At 33.7% G+C, this 24,892-nt stretch overlaps 1 protein-coding gene across 2 annotated transcripts; it reads right to left on the reverse strand.

Moving 5' to 3' along the window:
- Positions 1-6,301: 6,301 nt before the first annotated feature.
- Positions 6,302-23,709, reverse strand: LOC110898430 (ABC transporter G family member 12). Of its 2 annotated transcripts, none has more exons than XM_035982032.1 (9): positions 23,366-23,709; positions 15,614-15,693; positions 9,294-9,758; positions 8,970-9,113; positions 8,462-8,596; positions 8,084-8,371; positions 7,621-7,893; positions 7,124-7,231; positions 6,302-6,823 (listed from the first exon to the last, which is right to left on the reverse strand). In XM_035982032.1, the coding sequence occupies exons 1-9, from the start codon at positions 23,610-23,612 to the stop codon at positions 6,467-6,469; spliced, it is 2,097 nt and encodes a 698-aa protein (XP_035837925.1). In that variant the 5' UTR covers positions 23,613-23,709; the 3' UTR covers positions 6,302-6,466. The 2 variants fall into 2 exon arrangements, with proteins under 2 accessions (XP_035837925.1, XP_022000907.1); XM_022145215.2 differs by having other exon boundaries at positions 6,322-6,823; positions 8,991-9,113.
- Positions 23,710-24,892: the final 1,183 nt, after the last annotated feature.

Raw genomic sequence — 24,892 nt, forward strand, 5'->3', positions numbered from 1 at the left:
TGTGTGTGGACCGAACACAAGAACGAATATAAACTATGATTCTATTGAAGATGTGACAGAATACAAGCACCGTGAATCACCGTTGCTACTTTCTCTCTCTAGAATCTCTCTCTAATCACCTTAGCTCCAAAGTTTGCCAAAAGTGACAAAAGTTCAAAAACACTAGCCTTAGCCTCCTATTTATAGGCAAAGGCTTTAAGGAGTTCTATTTAATTACAATAATGCCACCTTGACTTTTCCCTACATTTAACATCATAAAACCTTGTCTTGTTCTGATTTCTGCTACGATCTGAATTGACGGAGGCGATAGACATAAATGCACTCACAGACCCCCTAGATATTGCACAGTCAATCTCGTAGCATCTTGTCTTTTCTCTCTCTCTCTAAGTCTTTATGAAGCACTTACATCTTCAGCAATCATAGACTCTCACTTGCTCGATCAGACTCCCCGTGGATCTGTCTTCAGCATTAATTGCTCCCTCTTTCGTTTAGACTCTTCCTTCAGGCTCCCCCTTTCGTTAAGCTTCCGTGCTTTTGGGATCGACAACTGGCTTTCCAATTACAAGCTCCCCCTTGCGATAAGCTCGTCTTCAGACTCCCCCTTAGACTCGGCTATCGGGATCGTAATCTGGCATAGTATCTGCAAATCTCAAACATTTATAAGAAATTTGACAATATAAGTTTGAAAACCTAACTCTCAGCATAAGCTGAAGCATTTCAAATATGTGACAGTGAAAGCTTTTTCAGATTTTCCAGGAATGATAATCCTGGTTCTTAAAATCTTTTTAGATCAAGAATCTGGCTCTATTATACAAATATAACAATATGAATATATCCAGGATTACTTGACTCCACTCCCCCTATCAAATGACTTTATGAATTTGACAGTTTAAGAATCCAAAACCTCACGTATAATCTTCCAAGTCCAAATTAATGACCTTGGAGATCTCACAAACTGTTTTTGATTTTTGATTTTTTAAAAACTTCAAGTTTCAAATTAATGAACTTATTTATTTTCAAAAACACGTTCAGCATACTTAGATTTTGAAACTCAGCTTTTAGACATCGGTTGTCGAAAATAAAGCGGAAACAAAATCTTTTTGTATTTTTCTGAAACATAAAGCATTCCTACGATTCTTCCTCTTAGTCAATTGTGAATATTTTGTAATTATTATGTAGTCAATAATTGTTATGACTATGCATATATTTCTTCTTGTAGTTAGCTTTGTAATCAAGTATATAATGATATCAAATCTCTCTAATCCATCAGAGAGAGTTCCTTGACTTACAAAAAATAATCACATTATAACGGCAAAGGCGGTTTTTTTTTTATAAAACATCATGTTTTAATGGTTTTACGGAAAAAAAAGAAAAAATGAAACCTTGAAGGAGCTTTGATGACTTGTATGTTTGTTCTTTGATGACTTGTACATTATCACGTACAACTCAGTTTTGAAGAAAATATACACCGAAAGGTAGATAAAAATAAACACTATGCAACGGTATATTCGAAATGTTGTAAAAAAATTATATTTTAAAGTTTTAAGACAAAAACAAAAATATAAAGGGCAAAACTTTACGAAGTAAGGATAAACTAAAAACGAGCATGTTGTAACGTCAAAATAGTAAGCTTAATAACTTGTAATGTTTGACTTGACACTATTAATATTGTTTGTCGTGAGAGCCGAGGTTACCAACCATTTGTATGTAACATCCGATCTCATATACCGTCAATATTGTCCGCTTTGCCCGTGATAGGTTTCTCATCCAGGAACTCATGGATTTGTTTTTTGTTGTCTTGGTGGAGACTTCCTAGTAAGTCACCCATCCTGGTACTACTCCTCCCACCTGAGCACACTTAACTGTGGAGTTTTAATGTGCTCCAAAGCCAACTAAGCGCAAAACGCGTTGATGATTTAGGTGGCGAGGAATATCTTTTGAATCAAGAATCTCTCCTGTCCACGACCGCTGTGGGATTTGCCTAGGGTATTACAGTGGTCTATGTTAATCTTTTCGATATCTTTGCAATCACCCCCTGAGAGACTCATCGTCCTCTATGAGTTTTGCCCCCACCATCCCGAACGACACAGGAGTGGCTCTGATACCATTTGTAACACCCGGCCTTTCGTACCATCAATATTGTCCACTTTGTTCCCCGATTAGTAGGTGTTGGTCCCCTTAAGGTCAAGGGTTCGAGCCCCACCAAAAACGAATTTAATGTAACTTAAGTCGTTCAAAAGAAAAACATGCATAGTTATGTATATTTCCTTAATTACCTCTTTGCATTTGTCATGTATAACGATGACTCGTACACTCTCTATTTCTACTATTAAGCTACACCGTTTTCTTTTCAATAAGGCTAAAGGGTGTGGGGGTCATGGTTGGGACATGATTCACCACCTAGGAACATGAATGGAAGGCTATACTACTCTCTTTCTTGATCCACCATGGTCTACATGTATTAAATCATTACAACCATGGTCCTCCTTTCCATTTTTAAAGAAATTATTTCCTTTAGACAAAATTAAATTAAAATAAATAAGAGGCTAGTGGTTTGGGTCATGACCACATCTTTAGGTAGTAGTTTTGGATGATGAATTAGAGGTGAGTGACATGACACTAACATAGAGGGTCATGATAGTCATAAAGGGTCATGACCACACCCTATCGTCTAAGAAGATTGAACTCTTACCATTTGAGCAAAACTTGTTATCACTAGAAAAAAAGGCCCTTTTAACATTTTATATAATTTAAATGTATATGTGTTTAGATGATAATTTATACATTTTTTAACATTTTTTAATTAGTTTATCAAGTATAATCCGTAATGCATGGTCTAAAAGTCGTTAAAATTATTTCTTACCACGTGTACTTGATATAGCAACACTCAAAACACATACAACTTTGTCCCCAAATCGATGGTGCGTCGACATACTTCCACGAATTATTATTATTATTATTATTATTATTATTATTATTATTATTATTATTATTATTATTATTATTATTATTATTATTATTATTATTATATTTTCAGATTTTATAATTGTTTTTGAGGATTTAGCAAAGATTGCATTATTGTGTATGCATCTAAAAGAATTTGTTGTGTAGGTCCACTTAAAGGCAGCTGCACATGCTCTATTATTAAGTTGCCTTCCCCGTTTAAAGCACTATCAGACACGTATGAAATAGACATGCTCATTAAAGGTAAATAAACTCTTTGTTTGTGTTCTTCTAAAACGACAAAGAAAGTTGAAGATATCATTATTTGTTGATAAAAGTCATCAAATATCTATTAACTGGTTTTAGGAATCTATCAGAGTATTAGAGCATTCTCATTCAAACCACCAAAATCTGTGTGGGGAGTTTTTAAAATATAAGAAGTATAAAAAGTGGTTGTGAGTGGAGGAGAGAGAAAATATTACTGTTCATCTGTATATTTGGGGGGACACTGTTCACCCCCTATACTTTTTTAATATATATTGAAAGTGGTTGTGAGTGGAGGAGAGAGAAAATGTAATATATATTGAAAAGAAGAGAGAAAAAGTATTTGTTTTTAGTGGAAATATATTGATATAGGAGTTGTTTTTTAGTGGAATGTATGTATATTTTTAGTGGATTGGATGTGAATGCTCTTACACAATTACTAGTACCAAGGGCTTTAGGCTGGTATTAAGATTTATTTTTTTAATTATTTTTATTTCTTGTGAAGTTGAAGTTTCGAGTCTTTCTTAAGACAATGTGTAGAATTCACGGTGCGTTATGGGTGTGTGTCATTATGTTTGTAAAAGTCAGGGTCGTCTTTGAGGGAGTGCGTGGTGGGTGACGGCCCAGGGCCTAGTCTTTCCGAGGGCTCGGATACATATTTTTATTAAAATTTTATTATATATATACTGAATGAATGAATAAACTAATAAGAATACCGTAAATGAGTGAAATGATATAAATAAAACAAGCCTTCTTATATGACTCCAGCCCAAATCCAACATAACACGTTGTGGGCCTCAACCACATAAATAATCATATCATTTGATCTGACAAAAAGCAATTCTATTATATGCATTAAATCTATTATAGATTACAAATTTTCTTCTGAACTTGATATGATTAAATTATAACTTATTATTTTTTTTTTAAAATGTTACTTCTTAATATTTGATGTTTTCTGAAAGAACTAGTTGAACCTATATAAGAGACATTTTTATATCTATACATAGTATTTGTTTTGTCTTAGGTTCATAACAATTATTGTCGCATTATAGTCTATAGACTTTTTACACATGATTTAGTGGCGTTATAATCTAGGGGCCCGATTTTTTTCTTGCCCTGGGCCCAAATTTTTTTTGAGAATTTCGAAGACGGCCCTGGTAAAAGTACTAATTACCGCTTACTTAATAGTTATTGCAAATGCAATGGAAGAAAATATTTAGGTATAAAAAATATTGTTAAAAATGATATTTGATGTATGAGAATATTTGTGTTTTTTAATCATTGTATTAAGAAGAAGACGGATGCTAATTGTTGATCACATCAAGGAATCAAGATGGTGGAGCCGATAAAGATTCTAGACAGAAAAATTGAATAACTTCAAATTAAAACAATCAAGTCGTTTGAAAAATCAATGGTTCGATTATGATTTTTTATTGATAATTTACTTTTATGGTGATTTGTGCATGCAAAACTAATTAACCAAACATAATCGACATTATTATAGATATTTTGTTACATGTTAGAAAATATGTAACTTTTTATAGATAAGATATCAGTTGTCACTTGCCAGTTATTTTTCTTTATAAAATTAAAAGAGTTACTAATATTTTAATTAAGACATAGTGCCAGTTATTTTTCTTTATAAATTAAAAGAGTTAATAATATTTTAATTAGGACATAGTATGATTTATTATATTAGATTAGTTTGAATCCATCCATATATATAACTGCCTTGTTAATCATCGGTTAACAGAATTACAGAAATACAAAATTAACAAAACCATTTACAATAACCAAAGTAACCGAACCATTTATAATCGAAACCCATTGGCTATGAAAATAAAAAAATTGTAACATTGATTTAAACTAGTCTTAACACCCCCACGTTGTGGGGTGGGGATGTAGAACCGTTTTACCAGCGTTGTGGGGCCCTGGCATAAAATCGTGCTAAGTAGCAACCGAATCACAATCAAAACCGAGATAAAACCTAAAACAAAAACACGGATTTTTAACACCAAGTGGCTTACGTGACGTAAAACCTATCAAACACTGTACAAAATAGCAACCAAACAAAATAAAACTAAGATACCAAATGTGACTACCAAACACTGTACTAAGTAGCAACCGAACGATGACCAAATTCAAAAAAAAAGTGTAAAACAAAAAATAATAAGAAAACTAAACTTATTTAACTTTTTATGACAAAATAAAAAAAATAAAAAATAAACTTGTATAACAAAAAAAAAAAAAAAAAAAAAAAAAAAAAAACCTAAAGCTAAAAGAGTACCAAAACACAAACCACAAAAGATAAAATTATGTTACTATCAAGATGTGATGTGATGAATTAATTGGGTTTTAGTCCATAACCTAACCCACTATGACTATAACCCAAAGCTTGGCGCCTAGCAGATTTAAGCCCAGTTCTTACAAAGACCGGGCCTAACAAGTATAATGGGGCCTAGTGTTGGACCTTTGCTATTCATTGTTTCAACTTTCAGTGGCCATATAACGTATGACTAAGAATTAATCATAAAATGTATTGACTTAAAACATAACATATGTTCTAATAATATCATAACATATGTTTTAATAATATAATAGTTTTTTAGTTCCTATAACATATGTTTTAATAATATAATATTTTTTTAGTTCCTAAAATAAGTTTAATAGAAAAAAAAAAGTAGACAAATTAAGACACAAAGTTGCATTACTTTGAAATGGAAGTGATGAGGAAAAAAAACATCAATAACACTAAAGAATTTTAAGGACTTCACCTTTAGTGATTGACTGCAGCTACGCCTTCCCCATCATCGGTCTTGTATACTGATCGAACTAAGGCCATCCACTCTAGCGGTGTTCATCGAATTTTGATTTTTTTTTTAATTAAATTTGAATTCGGATTGTTGTGAATAAACCTTTCAACTATGAGAAAAACAAATAAAACTACATACATAACAAATTTGTTTAAGTTTGAGTTCAACATCCTAACCTTATTTTATTTTTAATTTGAAAGGTTAAAAAATATAGTTTTACATGACACAATAAGGGCCAATTTCTAATGCAGTGTGTAACTGTGTAAACTAAGCATCCATAATCAAAATCACTAATTGAGTTATAAGTTTGGAGATTTGCATACTTGAAAACTGTATACATTTACAACCATGCATATTGTAACGTGTAACCATGCAAACTAGAAGCAACACACTTGATAAATTGATGATTGACCAATCTTCCACACATAGCCAGCCACATTCATCTAGTGAAGTGGTGAGTTAAGCCCCTCTTGAGACGACAACGAATACGCCGGTTGGTGTCTCTTTGAAGGAAACGGTGACGTTTTCCTGAAAGATGCTCTTTTCTTCAGATGATTTAGGGTTCTTCGAGTATAAATCTCTCTAACCATTGGTTTAGCTCGTTCCTTTAACTTGAGTATAACAAAGAATAGCAGTCGATATACGAGAATAATCAACATCACTGCTGCCAAGTCCCACCACTTCGAATGGTCGATTGAAATCCCAAGCACCGTGGTTAGTACTAACTCTCCTGGAAGCTTCGGTTCGCCTTGGTTTTCAGCATCAAACTCCAACCCAATCATGTCATTCTTATATGCTCCCTAAAAAAATTGCATATAAGAACATTTCATGGGCAAAAAATGGTACACAACACTTTACAGAAGTGGCTAAGGGGAGTGAAATAAAACACAGGTTCTAAACAAAGAATTATATGTAGACAATTTGCGTTTTTGGATTTTTGATGGCGCGTTTGTGGTTTGTGGTCTATAATTATGCATGCACACATATGATAGATGAATCATAGATAAACAATTTTTTTTTTTCTTTTTATCACGAAAAGAAATTTTATTATCCACTTTGGACCCCGAATAGATTGAGTCTGCGCCGTTAGATAGCGTTACCTGCAATCCCCATGACATATAATTGATGTATGAAACCGGATATCGCCAGAATATATTCGGGAGTTCCGGGAGGAGACGGAAGAAACCTGCTGTCATCATCATCACACCCTGTGAATCAAGATTTTCATTCAAAATTTAGGGTTTTTGTGGATATCTAATTCAAGACACTAAAATGCTAATAAACAAACTTAAGTCTATTTATTTAGAAATGATTGCATTATTATATTTACATGTTTATATCTATAATTCTATGTTCCGGATGACACATTCCGATGGTTAAGTGGTGTACATCACAACCAAAAGGTTGAGATTTCAAATCCTACAGTATACAGGTTGTGGTGTATTAACCCTATATAATCTAGGCAATGTTGTTGAAAAAGTATATAATTATATGGTTGTAATTTGTTGTATAAACAGATTAGTAGAAGCTATTATATGTAAAGAAAATATCATCTAATAATAGTGTTTTGATTTTCTCTCATTATTCCATCACTTACAATGAAACCGGCACCGATGATAATTCCCATCATGAAGTTAGGAACAAAGGAAGCAATAACCATCATGGAACTCTCAACAGCAGCAATGGATAACAGAAGATCAAGACAAGCGTAAACTTGTCGATAGAACCCTGGATGGAACTTCACCATGTTGTAAGTAATCGCTGCGGTACTGAACGACATTACTGCTAAGAATGGGAAGGAAGATAAGAAGTTCGAAAGGATAAATACGGCAATGCCATAGTGTCCGTTGAGCCTCTCTCTTTTGAATATCTGTGCAAAAATGGATCATTATACGTCACTGAAAATGTAAGGATGTTTGTAAAAGATGTAGCGTTTAAGAGAAAATAAATGTTTTGAAGTATGAGTTGAAATCTGATGTGACAGCTGACTAGGTGTGTCTGTAGGTGTTTATGATAATATCCAATGGTAACACTAAAGTTACCAAGTAAGTTATTCATACCTTCATTTCTTCGATGAAAGAAGGGAAGCCACCAATAGACATAAAGATCATAAAACCCGAAATGAATCCACCACACGCTCCACGAGCAAACATCGCATGATAGCTTGTTCCAATATCGTGAAAAACCGTACCGACACAGATTGATACAACAATGTACACCCCTATCCTCAGCCAATAGTAGCCAACATCTCTACACATGTTTATGAAAGATCTATTTGTCAATGTTTTTAGCTGCTTCCACCAAGTGGCCTTGCTTCCAACACTCTTTGTTTCAACCTCTAGACCTTCCTACCAAATTCGAAGAGTTTAAAACAGTCAGAACAATGATGTACTCTTATATCTTACTGTATTTAAGTTGAAAGAGGGTTTAACACTTACCATAGTTGATATTTCTTTGATTTTGGTTCTTGCAGCTGTTGCATATGCTGAGGATTTGTACTTATAAACAAGCATTCCTTTAATTTGTGCAGTTGATGAACAAGGGAAACTAGTGGTGCACATGATTTTTGTGTCCTGCATGCAGTACGTAAAACAACATTGTTTCCTGAGAATCTGTTCAACTGTGGCCGGTTTTTGAGAATATAATTTAGGGTGTGTTTTTAAGTGTTTAGTTTTAGACTTTTAGGATTTAAAGAAATGAAAAGTGTTTGGTTTAGAGGCTAAAATACATTTTATTTCTTATTATCATTTGAGTAAATTACACGGGGTCACGTGGTTTGGGCAATTACGGATTTGGTCCTTAAAATAACGTTGCTAAGCCCATGGACATTCTTGAAAGCAAACAGTGCCACGATGAACTAAATCCGTAATTTTCCCCAAACCACAGGGACCACTTGTGTAATTTACTCTTTTCTTTTATACATAAACACATTTACAAACCACACACCCTAGATGCAAAACATTGTACCCTTAGTCTCTGAGAACCCTGCAACGTAGCGTTGATCCTGTCGAAATCGGAGTTGATACACCGGAGGAAGTGATCCGAAGGGTTTCTTCGGCTTGGACATGGTATACCCGCTTCCGCAAAGAACTAAAATGCCATCAATCAAAATGTCACTAAGATATGCATGTATATATGTGTGACTAGTATAATAAATAAATATACCGTTACCCATAGAGGATACCCCGTATTGGGCCAACTGAACTAGGCCATAGCCTAATAGATTTGGCCCTAAATATAAGGTATCTTCTAGGTACTCAACACAAGTACCTCAACGGCCAGTTTAGCTTCACCAAAGAAAACAGTTTCGCCACCCGACAACAAAAATAGGTCGTCAAAAAGTGCAAAAACTTCACTACTCGGCTGGTGGATGGAGGAGACAACGGTACGCCTACCATCTCGAGCCACACTTCTTAGCGCCTGAACCACGAAGAAAGCGGAAGCACTATCGAGTCCACTTGTGGGTTCATCAAGAAACAATAGGGTGGGTTTAGTTAGGATTTCAAGTGCAATACTGAGTCTTTTCTTCTCACCACCACTTATGCCTCTTAAATGCCAGTTGCCAATGAGTTTATCTGCACAATCTTGAAGACCCATTTCCATTATAGTTCCTTCAACAATTCCATTGACCTCAGATTTGGTTAAGTCTCCTGGTAATCTCAGTCTTGCTGAGTATGTAATGGTCTCTTTGACTGTTAGTGTTCCCATTAGTATATCCTCTTGGGTGACATAAGCCTGTGTTAAAATTGTCAATGAAAACAACCACACTCAAATGTCACATTAATTTATACTTAATTGGTCATTAAGATTTTATGCATATATGTGCAAATGGGCAATATAGAAACCAATTATAGTCAATTTCTTCTAGTAAATCTGTCAAATGTCATCAAACATTGGTGAAAAGGAAAAAATAAATATAAACCTACAAACTCTTTTGTTAACAATGAATGAGAAAATACTAATAAAAAGGGTCTCATTCCACGTTATTAGAAAGGAAAGTCGTGTTAAATAAAGTAAATTTAAAAAAGGCTCCTCCAATTTAGAGATGGGTATAATCGGGTATTCTGAATACCCGGAACCGGGTACTATCCATACCCGGGTACTGACATTACGTAGCGGAACCGGGTACACTAAGGAACCGGGTCCGGGTTGAACCCGGGTAGAGGTATAAAAAAACAGAACCGATGTAACCGGTTACGGGTATTTTCGAACCGGGTTCGGGTACAGTTTGGAACCGGTTATTCCAGGTACTGACAGGAACCGGTTCTGTCGGGTACTTTCAAACCAAAAGCTGCATATCACTATTTGGAACCGGTCCAATGGGTATATGACCGTTGGGACCGATTTTTTATTAAAAAAATTGTATTTTTTTTTCAGTTCGTACCCGGTACAGAGGAGAACCGGGTCCAGGTTCAAAAAACCCAGTGGTTCCTACCCGGTTCCATTTTTTCTAATAATAAATGGGTAGTACCCGGTTCCGAACCATACCCGGTTTATACCCGTACCCAGTTCCTCTGTTATACCCGGTTCTACCAGTACCCGGTTCCTCCAGTATACCCAGTATTTTTGTTACCGTCGGAACCGGTTCTAGCCGTTGCAACTCTTTAATATGCATTAAATGCCTAATATATCCGTTGGAACCGGTTTCTATCCGTTGGAACCGATTACTAGCCGTTGTGAGTGAAGGGCGAGTATTTGGGTTTTTATAGGAAAAAATACAATTTTTTTAATAAAAAATCGGTCCCAACGGTCATATACCCGTTGGAACCGGTTCCAAATAGTGATATGCAGCTTTTGGTTTGAAAGTACCCGACAGAACCGGTTCCTGTCAGTACCCGGAATAACTGGTTCCAAACTGTACCCGAACCCGGTTCGAAAATACTCGTAACCGGTTACATCGGTTCCGTTTTTTATACCTCTACCCGGGTTCAACCCGGACCCGGTTCCTTAGTGTACCCGGTTCTGCTACGTAATGTCAGTACCCGGGTACGGGTAGTACCCGGTTCCGGGTATTCAGAATACCCGATTATGCCCATCTCTGTTGTAAAGTACAAGCATCATACCTCTAGACCCACTAGATCATGGGCATTTATTTTATATAAGATGTACATGTTCAACTTATTTATCATGCTTTATTTGTAACAAAGTTTCCAAATTAACTACATATGCATGTGATTACATTGAATATAATACGAATTAGGTTCTTTAAATAAATGAGTCTCTTGAATTGCATCTTTATATAGTGTCCTTGTGTTTTTACACATTTTTTTCGAGGAAGTAGGCATATGTCTCCGTCACCATAATCATAGACCTATGACCAATGCGAGGAAGTAGGCATATGTCTCCGTCAGCATAGTGATAGTCTGATAGACATATGACCGATTGTGTTTAGGGCACACCATACAGTGTCAACTACAAAGCAATGACATTAAGGTACCAAAATAATTTCCATTCTAAATGGTAAATGTTTAAGTCTCATGGTAAATGTATGGTATTTAAGTAGTGGTTAAAAAACTAGAAAGAAGAAGTGGGGGCCTTCATAATTATTCATACATACAATCACAAGATTGATAACATAAGGGAATAGGGAAATCACATGGTTGGCCAAAAGTGACGGCCATGTTTAATTTTTTTTTTTTGTATAAAATAGTTATTTATAAGTCCCGTCAAATAACGATTTTATCCCCTGTTTAAAATTACGATATTGCTCCAGCTCCAAATTAAATATATACTTTGCCTCCCGGCTTAAATCTACGATTTTGCCATCTATTAAAAAATACGCTTTTGCTCGCCCTCGGTAAAAAAAATTACGTTTTTACCCTCAGCGAAAATAACGTCTTCGCCCCAGCTCAAAAAAAAAAATTTGTTTCCCCCCCCCCCCCGGTTCAAAATTACGATTTTACACCAGTTTATTATTTTATACCTACTTTAAAATTACGGCTTTGTCCACTATTTAAAATTACGTATTTGCCCACAGTTCAAAATAAATTTATGCTTTTGCCCACATCTAAAACTTATGAACTTCCACTCGGTGCAAAATTACGATATCACCCCCAATTCAAAATTACATTTTTGCCCCCATTGCAAAATAAAAAAATGGTTTTCCCCAAGCTAAAAATTAGGATTTTACCCTCGGGAAAAAAAAAATTATTTTTTCCCCAAGTAAAAATAAAAATATGACTTTGCCCATCTAAAAATCGTGTTAAAAAGCCGTCTAACACTCTTTTTACTATTTCTTTCTAGCAAAACTATAGTACTGTTTTTAATTGGTTGAGAATTATTCAGCCATCACCCCGCAACGCGGGCGAAGTATCATCTAGTTTTCCTTACAAAATGGGCTTTGGTTATGACAGTGTTTTAACTTTTCTCAGTTGGGGCCTCTCCCCCCACTCAAGTATTTGTCAATTCGCCATTTCGCCATGTTACATAATAACATGGCCCCTACTCAAGCATCTGTCGATTTATCATGTGTGTATATGCATATGTTTATCTTGTTACATAAAATAATATATTTTGGCCTAATCATGTGATTACTAGAATGAAAAGGTATTGATAATTTTCCTTATATAATAATGCCTTGTTATAACACTCTTTAGCTTTTCTTAGTGGGGCCCTCTACCAGTGTCCCCCACAAAGCATATATAAATCCGCCATGTATGTATATGTCTAGTTTCTGCCAGTCCGTGTTGTGGGCCATTAAGACTGCGGGGTATGGGACGGGAGTTTGGGCGTGGATAGTGGGAAAACGCCTAAGCCACCACCCTGGGTGGGCATGGGTTTCGGCGTGGCCCTTGGGGCATGGGTTTCAAGCTGGGCGTGGGGCGGATTGGCCATCCTAGTTGGCTGAATATCATTGGCTCACCCGCCACGTCATAGCGGGCCATCCCAAAAGTTTTGAATTTTTAAATTCAAACCGTTTTGGCCAAGCGGTCACCCCAACCGGTCACCCAAACCCCAACATCCTCTATAAATACCCCCAAACCCCAACCGGGTGGTCCATCCCAACCCCCACCGTGGTCCCAAAAATTCGACAAAACCCACCCGCTGCCCCAGCCGGTCACCACAAACCCAACATCCCACGAACCCGCTATGGCATTCTGGACCCACCACGAAGAACTTGCCCTAGTCACAAGCGTCGTTGAAGCTATGAAGGGGCGGCCACCGGGCCAAACCAAATATTGGCCGGAAGCTTTCGCGGCCTACCGACTAAACGTCGGTAACGACCGCCACAACATGAACGCATGCCAACATAAATGGCGCGAGCTACGTCCCAAGCTCGACCGTTTCAAGGCTTACTACGAAGCCGTTCCCGGGGGCGAGTTAAGCCACGAGGACCGGGTGGCGGTGGCGAACATAGAGTTTTGCGGCAAGGAAAAAAAGGCGTTCGACAAGATGGACCTTTTTGAAATTTATTTAATGCTTTAGGTTTCTTATTTTGTAATTTTTAGGTTTATGTAATTTTATAAATAATGAAGTTGTATGTTTTTTTTTTTATAAATGTTTGTGTGATTTTTTTAAATTTTGTATATATATATATTTTTTTTATAAACCACCCTGCCACGCGGTGCACCCAACCCAAGCCCAACCCACGCCCCACCATACCCGCGGACACGTACCAGGTAGTGGGGGGGGGGGCTCCCATTCCACGTGTCATCACCCGCCCCAACCCACGGCCAACCCAAGCCCCACCATACCCTGCAGTCTAAGCCAAATATTTCTCTCCCATAATGTGTACGTCTGTGTTTCGATTACTTGTACATACTACTCATAACATGATCTCAAAAAAAATTACATCGAGTTAACCAATAAAAACAAAACACTACCATATACTTTTGCTAAAAAAAAAAGAAAACTAAAACGATGAAAATAATATAATTTTTAACTTAGCCAAAATTGTAACTTTTCAGGACAAATAAGCGTGTGCCGAGCAGCTGTCTGCACGAATAAAAATGATACCGAGTCAACCATTTAAAACAAAACGCTACCATAGTTTTGTAAAAAAAACTAAAACGATAGCATGACTATAATTTTACATAGGGGCAAAATCGTAATTTGACAGTGGAAAAGAAACAAAAAGGATGGCAAAACTATAAGGTTGAAACGAGGGTAAAATCGTAAGTTGGCTAGGAGGGGGAAAATAAAACCAATGGGAAAACTATAAATTTAAACGGAACAAAATCGTAATTTGGTTAGACCAATGGGGAAGTGCTAGACAGTTGCTTGACACTATTCCCCCTCCTCATTTGTATAGTTTATAAATGTGTGTATATATATTACTGGGGAAGGCTCAACTAAAAAGCGGTTTTTGCCTAAATAGCCTAAGAAGGATTGTGATGATAACATGTGATAACCCTTATAAGTAGGAAAGAATAGCATTTTGGTACTAAAACATTTTGATCCTTACAAGTAGGAGTGTGAAAATGACATATGACACCCTTTTTGTTTTCTAAAACATAGAAAAAAATCTAGTACAAAAAATCTAACATAAAAAATCCAGTACAAAAAAATATAGTAAAAAAATCCAGTACAAAAAAATATAGCAAAAAAAAGTCTAGTACAAAAAATATAGCATAAAAAATTCTAGTACAAAAAATCTAACACAAAAAAATTAAGAAAAAAAATTTAAGACCAAAAAATTCAACTCAAAAAATTTAGCTTAAAAATGTAGTACAAAAATCTAGTACGAAAAAATGATATACAACATAGAAATACAACACATTTTTGTGGGTTTTTTTAGTCGTCATATTTTATACAGTAATATGGTACTCAAATTAAAGATAAAAAGACGCTCGATTTAATGATGAATTTTTTATGAAAAAATAATGTTGTATAAAAAGTAATGAAAGTTTATAAAATGATGGTGAAATATGTTGTTTGTATGTGGAGAGAGAACATTAATAAATAAGATTTTCATATACCTTTACACTCCTCTTTTTTCCTACATTTTCATGTCAACCTAATTTAAAAAATGAATGGTTAAAAATCTTTCTCATTCTACTTAGGTAAAATAAACTTTTTATTTGATTTTACCCAATATATATATTACTAATTTGTACTTAAATAAAAAATATAAAATGCAGATGTAATTCAACGAGCTACGTATATGTAGCTAGTTAAATACATTTTACACATATATATAAATAAATCGTAGGGGATGGTTAAAATGAAAACCACTTTTATTGCGAAAACTCAAAAACTAACTAAAAAAACCTTAAAAAAACACAATTTTTTTTAATTTTTTTATTAAAATCGCTAGTTTTTTATATAAAAAAACTTTTTTTTCAAAAAAAGATAAAAAATTTGTAGTGCACATGTGTAATAATTCACATGGATGTGCACTACAATTTTTTTTTTTGAAATTTTTTTTTATATAATTTAAATAGCGAAAATTGGTATGTAAAAAAAAATTGGTATGTTTTTTGGTTTTTTTAGTTAGTTCTCGAGTATTCGCGATAACTTTACTAGCTTCATACATGTACATTCATTTATAGAAATTAAATATCCAAAATTACCTACATGTGTAGAAATTAAATGTGTAAATTTGATCTTACATGCGACGGTTAGTTTTAGTGACGATATGCATTACTTACTACGGCACCATAATCAAGCCTCCTTTTTTTCCCGTTTAGAAGGACGCTTCCAGTCATTATTACATTTCCAGCCAATCTTCCTGCGTTCGGTTATAATAATAAACATATTAATTTTATAAAAAAAAGACTTTCAACTAAAACTACAACGAATTTTATATATCCACATCTAAATGATGACGCCGTTCAAAAAAAAAACATCTAAATGATGACAAATTACTTTTATTTCATATTTATATTTGTTGATATGAAAGAGAAGTGATCATGCAGGTGAGTTGTGACTAAGAAACATTAAATTAAATACCATGATGTCATCACCAAAAAAACATTCTTCATATTTTGTGGAAATAGATTACTATTATGTCAAATTTGATGCAGAGATTTATGAGGGTTCTTTTTTTTATAACAGAAACTCTATAAAAACATAGAAAGAGAACCAACAAGAAACTAAAATATCTAGAAAATAGAGTAGTTACAATCAGATGTAATCAGATAGTGAAAGAGAGCCTATTAAAAACTCATCTCATGTATTAAATTGAAAAGAATTATTACAAGCATTTATGCATTATTAAACATTGGATATTAGTTGGAACAATTTAATTTCATATTAAGAAAGAACAAAGTTGGAACATTTAATTGCATATTAGTTGGACCATTATTAAGCAAGCAATGATGGAATTTTTAATGGAAGCGAGTGAGTATTGATGGAATCTTTGGGAAAATGCAGGCAAATACTTTTCTATGGATTAAAAATAGAGCAAAGCAAACAAATTTGGATTTGAGGAAATGAGTGAATTTTGAGTTTTTAAGTTGAGTCTGTTATTTTTTATGGTGTTAAGGTCCTAAATTTTTAATTCCATAGGGTGATATTGTAATAGGTAATTGAGTTAGTAGCTTACTAACCAATTTTATAATTACGAATTTTAGGTGATGAATAAAGCTGTTTTTTCCCGTTAAAAAAAGAAAGAACAAAGTGACAGAGATAGTACTTGTTACTAGCTTTTTTAATGTTAGCTAAATGAAAGAAGTACACAGTACGTATTTATTTCTAAGGTTCAGTGTAGTGAGGCGTGAAAATGGTTTTTCTTTTTGGGCCATAGCGCCTCATAGCGCCCGCCACACCACGACGGGCGGCGCTATGGGGCCAAATCTTGGATGCGGCGTTATCTCCACAGCGGCGTGACGGAGGACAATCTCAAAATCTTGACCAATCATAAATAGTTAAGAAGGAAGGAGGAAACTCAACTTTATTAATTTCTTGTATATTTGTTGTTTTGTTTCTATTTTAATGTTGCAGGCATCGAAGGAGAAGGAAGAAGGAAGAAAGAAGGAGGTCTATGTTATAACTTTTAAATCCCTCAAGTTTGCTTTAGTGTTAAATACTACTCTTAGAATTATATATACTTCTAATTTGCAACAATTTTGTGCAATAGGTAGTTGTAACTCTAGCTTTATTGGTTTTATGTGCATAGGTAAGGTGTACATTTGCTTAGGTTCATTGAACACTAAAGCTTCCTTTGGAAGCTTAACATTTCATATAAATTGAAGAGAGATACATGAGAGACAGAGATGCAGATTCGTTCCGTTCTAAATTTTGCGAGTTAACACGGCGCAACATGATATGTGTGATTAAACATTTTTACGTTTTTTATTTTTTTTCCGTTTGACAGGTTCATCGTAACGCGCGGGTCCTAGATCGACTTTGTTATTCTTTTATATGTTTTACGTTTCGGTTTAATTTCTTCGCATTAACACGCTGCAACTTTAGTGTTGGCGGTCGTTGACAGGAGTGTGGCATTGGTGTTCGCCCCCGCCGCAACGCGGAGGTGCTTAATCCTAGTTTGTTTTTAATTTTAAAAAGATCCTTCAAAGTTTTTGTTTTAAATAACACATCTTACAATTTAATTATATATGTTAATGTTTTAAAGTTTAATTTAAATTAAAAACAGGTTTAGTTATTTTTATTTTGACAAATTAAAGGAGTAAAAATATGTTATTTAGAATAAAATACATTAATTAAAAAATATAAAAAATTGAAAATTAATTAATTGAGTAATGATGAGGTAAGTACGTGATCTAGTGATATAACCCATAAAGCCGATGTATACGTGGCGTGCCACGTGTCGCCTAAAGCCCCTAATGAGGTTTTATGACTACGCATGACCTAACAAACAAAAAAAAGTCAAGCACAATCAAAGTTAATGCTAGATTGACAGGTGGTATATGCGTAAAAACGAAATCGCATGGAACACACATTTTTTTGAACTGCAATTTTTTTTAACATCATAATTCTACTTTTCTCTTGCATTTGCAAAGATTTAAATTCACAACCTTATATTTGTAATGGAAAACATTATGCCACTAACTAATAGATCTGTTTTTAAATTCACGTCCCACTTCTAACTTTATATTATTATATTATAGTTTACAATATTAAAACACTAGTCAAACCAAAATATATCTTTGGTTGGAGATGCTCGGATAAAATAGATTATATATCTTTTCATAACTTTTGGGAAATTAAAACAAGTAATATAAAATGGGTGTAGGTCGGTTATACGGGCCGTATAGAATATTCTGACATGACAAATACTTGGTCGTATAATACTATATGGCTCGTATAGATGAAAAAATTATTGGGTCGTACAACATTATATGGGGTTTAAGTCATATAACAAGAGTCGTATAACAGTTTATACGGGTCGTATAATCATATACGCCTCGTATAGATAAAGACAAAAACCTTCTAGAGAGATTAATGAAAATCCACCAAAATTCAATTGGGGGGGGGGGGGGGTGTTTCTTTGACCCCATCTGCCATCTTAGGTCCCCCTTCCTCTCCCGGACCCCACAGCCTCACTTCTTTACATAAAGTGGTTTGCTTATAGCAACAAATGATTGATCAACTAAAAAAAAACTATTTGTTGTCTACGTTGATATGTGTAGCATTTATAATGTTTGTAACTTATGCATACAAACAAATTATAGAGATGGTTTGGGAATACGACTTGTTGACTTATACGTGAATTTAGAAACAGATATATACGTCAATTTGACTAAACGTTTTTTAAGCAATATACTTAAAAGTCGGACGTACAATATACGAATTGAATGAGAGAAGAGTACTTATGTGACTAGACTCATTACAAAAGTAAACTAGACAAGGAAAGTTCACACACCGTTGTAATGGATTGAATACATTGTTATAATCAGTATTTATTTAATACTGCTTATAAAAATGAATCAAAATTGAAAACTTGGACACCGATGATGGTTATATATAACTTATACACAATATTACGAGAATAGATAATTCGTTATAAGGTTGGGTTCATTTCAGAACTATAAATAATTACAGAACCTACAGAACTTCTAATAAACAATCATTTTATAAATATATTTTTATATTTAGGGGCACTTTTATCATTTATTATATGTATTTTTATGATTACATACATGTTAATAGTAGTTTACACATGTGTAATAGTCAATTTATATATATGTATAATAACTTATTACGTCTATGTAAAAATACTAGTTTACATTTATGTAATCATAAAATTACATATAAAAAAGATAAAATTACTCTTAAGATGTATGTAAAGATAAAATAAATACATATAATAAATGATAAAGTTATTCTAAATATAAAAATATGTAAATAAAAAGATTGTTTATTAAGGATTCTGCAAGTTCTTTAAATATTTAGGGTTCTGGAATGATTCCCACCCATTCGTTATAATTAATAATGTATCGCACTATTCAAAAAGGTTCTTTCGGAAAGTACTACAACAGTATTTATATCAAACTGAAAAACACAAATTGTAGATTTTATAAGTTTTAAGGAATGAAGTTAATAAAGTATTTAAGATTTGAAAAAATAATGAAATTTATGCTTTTTTTAATTTAAATGACAATAAAAATAACTCTTTGGCTGAACTTTCTTTCTAGACTTTCTAAAAGAAGTTTTTGAATTGGCAGTATTCTGAATTAAGCCTGACTTTGTGTGTCTATATGTAATATACATACTCTATTCAAGGTATTTGAAATAACATTTTTTTAATAAAAGATTAACTGCTTAGAGCATTCACATTCTATCCACCAAATCTTGAGAGATAGGTTTTTAAATTATAAAAAGTGGCTTAAGTGGTTGTGAGTGGAGGAGAGAGAAAATGTTACTGTTCATCTGTATATTTGGGGGGACACTGTTCACCCTGTATAATTTTTTAATATATTTTGAAAGTGGTTGTGAGTAGAGGAGAGAGAAAATGTAATATATATTGAAAAGGAGAGAGAAAAAATATTTGTTTTTAGTGGAAGTATATTGATATAAAAGTTGTTTTTTAGTGGAATGTATGTATATTTTTAGTGGATTGGATGTGAATGCTCTTAGAATTTTGGAGGTGTAAATATGAAATTAATGAGTTCTACCGACCACCCACGAGCTCAAACCACCACTCTGTCCATAGTAAACATTAGTAGCTACCACACTCCCCACAATTAAGTATTTACTGTGAGTATTTAAAACTCATTAATATGTGTTTCGACCAAATAGCCTGTTTACATTCAATGGCGGAGCTTGATCAAAAGTTTCGAGTGGGCGTAAAGTCATGGGACCGAACATCTTTTTCCTATCATTATGTTTCGGGTCGGGCCGGCTATTCGGGGCGGGTAAAATAATAATAGTTCTAAATAAAACTAAAAAAAATTCATTCATTCAAAGAACTCGTTCTTACATATAAAAAAACTAGATATTGTTTAACAAACAAAAGACCAATATATATAATGGTACGAGATAAATGAAACCAGGACGAAGAATTACAACTCGGCCCAAAGACCTTTAGATTTAAAGTGGTAAAAAACTTTACTTTGATTTATATATTTTGTAAATATTTAGGCAAAATAATTGAAGAAGCGAACCTACATAATTTTAAAATTTTCGGACGAAAAATCAGAAATTATACACTTCTAACCAAAACATTAGAGGGGGTGAGTGCACCCACGGGCACCTACTAACCTACGCCTACGCCCATGTTCACATTCATGTCAGTACGTAACCTAGAGGACTAAGCTTTTAGTATTTTTGGTCGACCAAATTATATTATTATACAACTCCTAAATCAGCTAATTAAACTCTTTTTATCTCATCTTGTCACCGGATTCTTCTTTAATCATGCATGCATGTAAATGATTCAAGTTGTGCTCGAGCTCATCTATATGAAGCTCGTACTCACTTCGTTTTAAGCTTTTAGTATTTTTCAAAATGGTAGACCATTTATATTATTATACAACTCCTAAATCAGCTAATTAAGCTCTTTTTATCTCATCTTGTTAACTGATTCTTCTTTAATCATGCATGCGTGCATGTAAATAAGTAAAGAAACTTATTCTATCTATAGACATACATATATTTTTGTATTATTTATAATCATAAACTTTTATATATATTATAATATATGTTATTAAGTTAATACCTAAATATATTTATTAGACTTTGTGTAGTGTAGGCGTTAAAGCTTTCACACCACATAATAAGGGCGCCAAAAACCACATCTTGTTAATGGGGGCAATAATGGTCTCCGCCATTTGAATATTGAGCGTTAAGGGTTTGAGAGATGGGGTCCACCCTTAATCAACCAATCACACATATTTGTTTTTTTCTTTTAAATTAGTTTTTAGTTAAACCACTACACTTACTTATTATTTAGTTTTGTTTTGTGTTTTTGCCTCGGTGTTAGTGACATTGCCGTAGTTATTGCACTTTTTGGTTATTCAACCACAAATGGTCTTATGTTAATAAAAATTAATGTTTACATAAATAGTAGACTTGTTTAAGGTCGCGGTCCTACTAAATCTTGATATATGAAGCTTGGATTCAGGCTCATTTATTAAATGAACTTAGTTTAGGCTATATCGAGCTTAGGCTTGAATTCGTATGAGTTCAACTTAATTAGAACCTTTAACAAACGGATCTAATAGTAAATAGCTCACGACTAATTAGGTTGTCTAGTTTACACACTTTTTATATGCAAACACGTTAACACGTACAACTACTGACTCTTTTCATTGTTTAAAATATCCCTTACAAAAAGTTTATAAAATTATAATCTTTATGATATGTTTGTATTATTAATAAAACCAACTTGCCAAAATCATTTATTACCATGCACATACCAATTTTTATTATATGTTTGTATTATTAATAAAAACAGGGCCGGTCCTATAATTTTAGAGGCCCAAAGTGAACTAAAAGTTGAGGCCCTTTTTAATTTTTTTAGGCTCATAATTTCGGTTTGTATCTGACATGAAATATATTAGGAAGAAACTTATAAAGCACTTAACCATTATAAACTAGATCTAATACATAAATCAAATCTAAGTTGGTCAAAAGAGTTTAACCTAACAAATAACAACTTACATTATGTGTGAAAATGCTACTTATTTTATGTATACTATTGTTATTAGTTAGAATCGATTTTGTTTAAATAAAATTTTACATTGATGTATCATGTTAAAAAAGATACATTTATAACACTTTACTAAAAGAGTGAGTGAGATGATTAACAATTTTGAAAATGGGTAGCAGGTAGGATTCGAACCCAGCCCTCTACAAAAACCAAATATTGTTCTTACCACTAGACTACACTTGTATTAATGTTAACAAATATCACCGTAAATATAATACTCTTTTTTTATAAATATAGATTTATTTTTTTTAATTTTGGAGGCCCTATTTTTTCGGAGGCCCTAAGCCGTCGTCTAGCCCAATTACACTAACGGGCCGGCCCTGAATAAAAACCAATTTGCCAAAATCATTTATTACCACATAGCAATGTTTAAATGGTCGGTAAGTAAGTCGTAATTGTATCAATAATCTCTTGGCCTAGTAGTTAAGGATGAGGCGGGAAGCTTTGCTTCTCTTGGAGGTCTTAGGTTCAAATCCAGGCAAGGAGGATTTTAATAATAACTTAGTGATACTAACATACTAACTACTAACCCGGTTAGCGATGTTAAAAAAAAATAATAATAAGTCGTAATTGTCTGAAAATAAAAACTCATTGAATAAAGTTTGAAATATTTATTTCAATAAACCATCGCCGAAAATTTGGATTTATCTAATGGGTTACAAAATAATTCATGGGTTCATCTTAACTATTAAGCTTGTCCCCTAATTACATGGCCAACCATTATTAATGTTTTAAATGATCTTATAGTTTATTAATGTTTAGAAAGATCTTTAGTATACACCGTTAAAATAATTGTATACGAAACTATTAATGTCATACGGTATACGAGTAAAAAAATTTTTACCAATCATTAATAAGCAAGTTAATAACTTATTTACTTTAGAAAATTTATTGAGTATCGTCTTTTTCACCTAAAAGAAATAAGAAAAAATAGGGTTTATTGATTTTTTAGCGAGATAACTCTTAAAATAAATTTATTCCAAGCATATTTGTCATGACAGTTTTTTTTTTCGAACCGACATTTATGAGCGATAAATGAAGGGAAAATGTAGATTTCTATATCTGTATGGAGAATTTCTATTTTAGAATCAAAGACAGTGAAATCTTTAGAGCATCTATAAAACTTTCATATTTGTAAACAGCAATCATTATATATTAACAAAAAATGTAAGACAAAAATACAACACAACAAATATTTTGTGTGTTAGCTAGAGATATTTGTTAACGTTCGTTTGTTTGACATAAATAAGTATATTAAAGCCAGATAAATAAATAAATAAATAAATACCTGCTAAAGAATCAAGAAGTGTGGATTTCCCAGAACCAGAAGGACCCATAATAGCCATAATCCTAGATGGCTGAGCAAACCCTGTGAGCCCATTCAATATCCTTTTTGTTGGTTTATTGCTATTATTTGGAAGCACCACCGTCAGATCTTCCCAAACCAAATACGCACCAACACCGCAGCCGCTGTGGTCGACAACACCGCCAACGCTACCCTCCACCGCCTCACACAGTGCTGCTTCTATCTCCATCTCACTTAATCAATAAGGTTGTGTTAAAACTTGTTATTGTTGCATGGATATATAATATAGCTGGCTAGAGGGAGGGAGGGGTGGGTGGGGTGATTAATGTGTTAGATAAGAGGGAGATAGAACAAAGGGCTTTATGGTCTGAGAAGATGTTATTACCAAAAGAGAAAGTATAGTGTCATTTAGCTCTCAATGTGGCAAAGTAAGTTTTAATGCCACCATGAATAGGGTTCAGAAAGTTGGTAGAATATGTATGGATGTGTAATACACTTTCTTTGTGTGTATAACTGCATATCTATATATGTGTACGTATTACTTTGGGAGACTGAGTGAGATTTGTGTTCAAAGTCAACTCAACCAATAATAAATATCTTATTATACACAAGCACGCACACAGACATATATACATACATATATATGGCATACATATGTGATATTATCATATAACTGTATCATTTTATCATTATAGCAAATATTATATGTTTTCTTACCATTATAAGGTGCAGGGTATGGTTTGGAGATGGTGGGGGCTTTATTGCGTCACGTCAATAAGGGGGTCTTGCCTCGTCTCAATAGCAAGCATGGTATGAGATGAATCCCCCCTCTTTTCCTACTCTCAACGATGGCGACCGTACCTTCAATAACTCACACACACACACAAAACCTCGCAAATGCTCATTGTTGCAATGCTGACCTTCAATAGCGACCATGGTATGGTGTGGTGGGGCAGTGGGCGCTACTGAGTGAAGAATTGTTGAGGTGGAGGGCTCAATGGCGCCCATACCCTGCAGCCTAAGGGTACCATCACACTAATGGTAAAACAACATAGTTATACAAGTTAAACCTTTAGAATTTTCGCTATAGTGGTAAAACAAGTTAAAAATAAAAATATGCTATTGTCAAATTAAAGATAAAAAAGTTCTCGCTATTATGGTATATTCGTTTAAAAAAATATTGTATAAAAAGTTTGTTTACGTTTAAAAAATTATGAGGAATTTGAAAAGGTTCAAAAAAAGGTACTGAAATACATTTATTTTTTTTTAACAGCGAATTTCTTTCTTCTCGTGACACTTGAATTCAAGATCTCACAGTTAGGTGTTTTAAAAGGCTTTGTCTTACCACTGGACCACCGACCCCAATGGTCAATGAAATGCACTTAATGTTTATTTTTTAGAGCCACATGTCATAACCATGATTGCTTTTTAAGCCTCTTAGAATATCTTCACTTTAATAGTTGGACAATGAATGAAACAACATTTTGCAGCTTTTGAGAGGAACCTTGG

Source organism: Helianthus annuus, chromosome 13, assembly GCF_002127325.2.
Source record: "Helianthus annuus cultivar XRQ/B chromosome 13, HanXRQr2.0-SUNRISE, whole genome shotgun sequence".
Lineage (NCBI taxonomy): Eukaryota > Viridiplantae > Streptophyta > Magnoliopsida > Asterales > Asteraceae > Helianthus > Helianthus annuus.

What these genes read in the sequence shown, in the direction of transcription:
- LOC110898430 (XM_035982032.1), bottom strand. Translation starts at nt 23,612, where the DNA reads ATGGAGATAGAAGCAGCACTGTGTGAGGCGGTGGAGGGTAGCGTTGGC. An exon ending in ACTTCTTGATTCTTTAGCAG is followed by an intron (nt 15,694 to 23,365) that starts GTATTTATTTAT and finishes AACCGAACGCAG; the next exon opens with GAAGATTGGCTGGAAATGTA. An exon ending in GGCTTGATTATGGTGCCGTA is followed by an intron (nt 9,759 to 15,613) that starts GTAAGTAATGCA and finishes ATTTTAACACAG; the next exon opens with GCTTATGTCACCCAAGAGGA.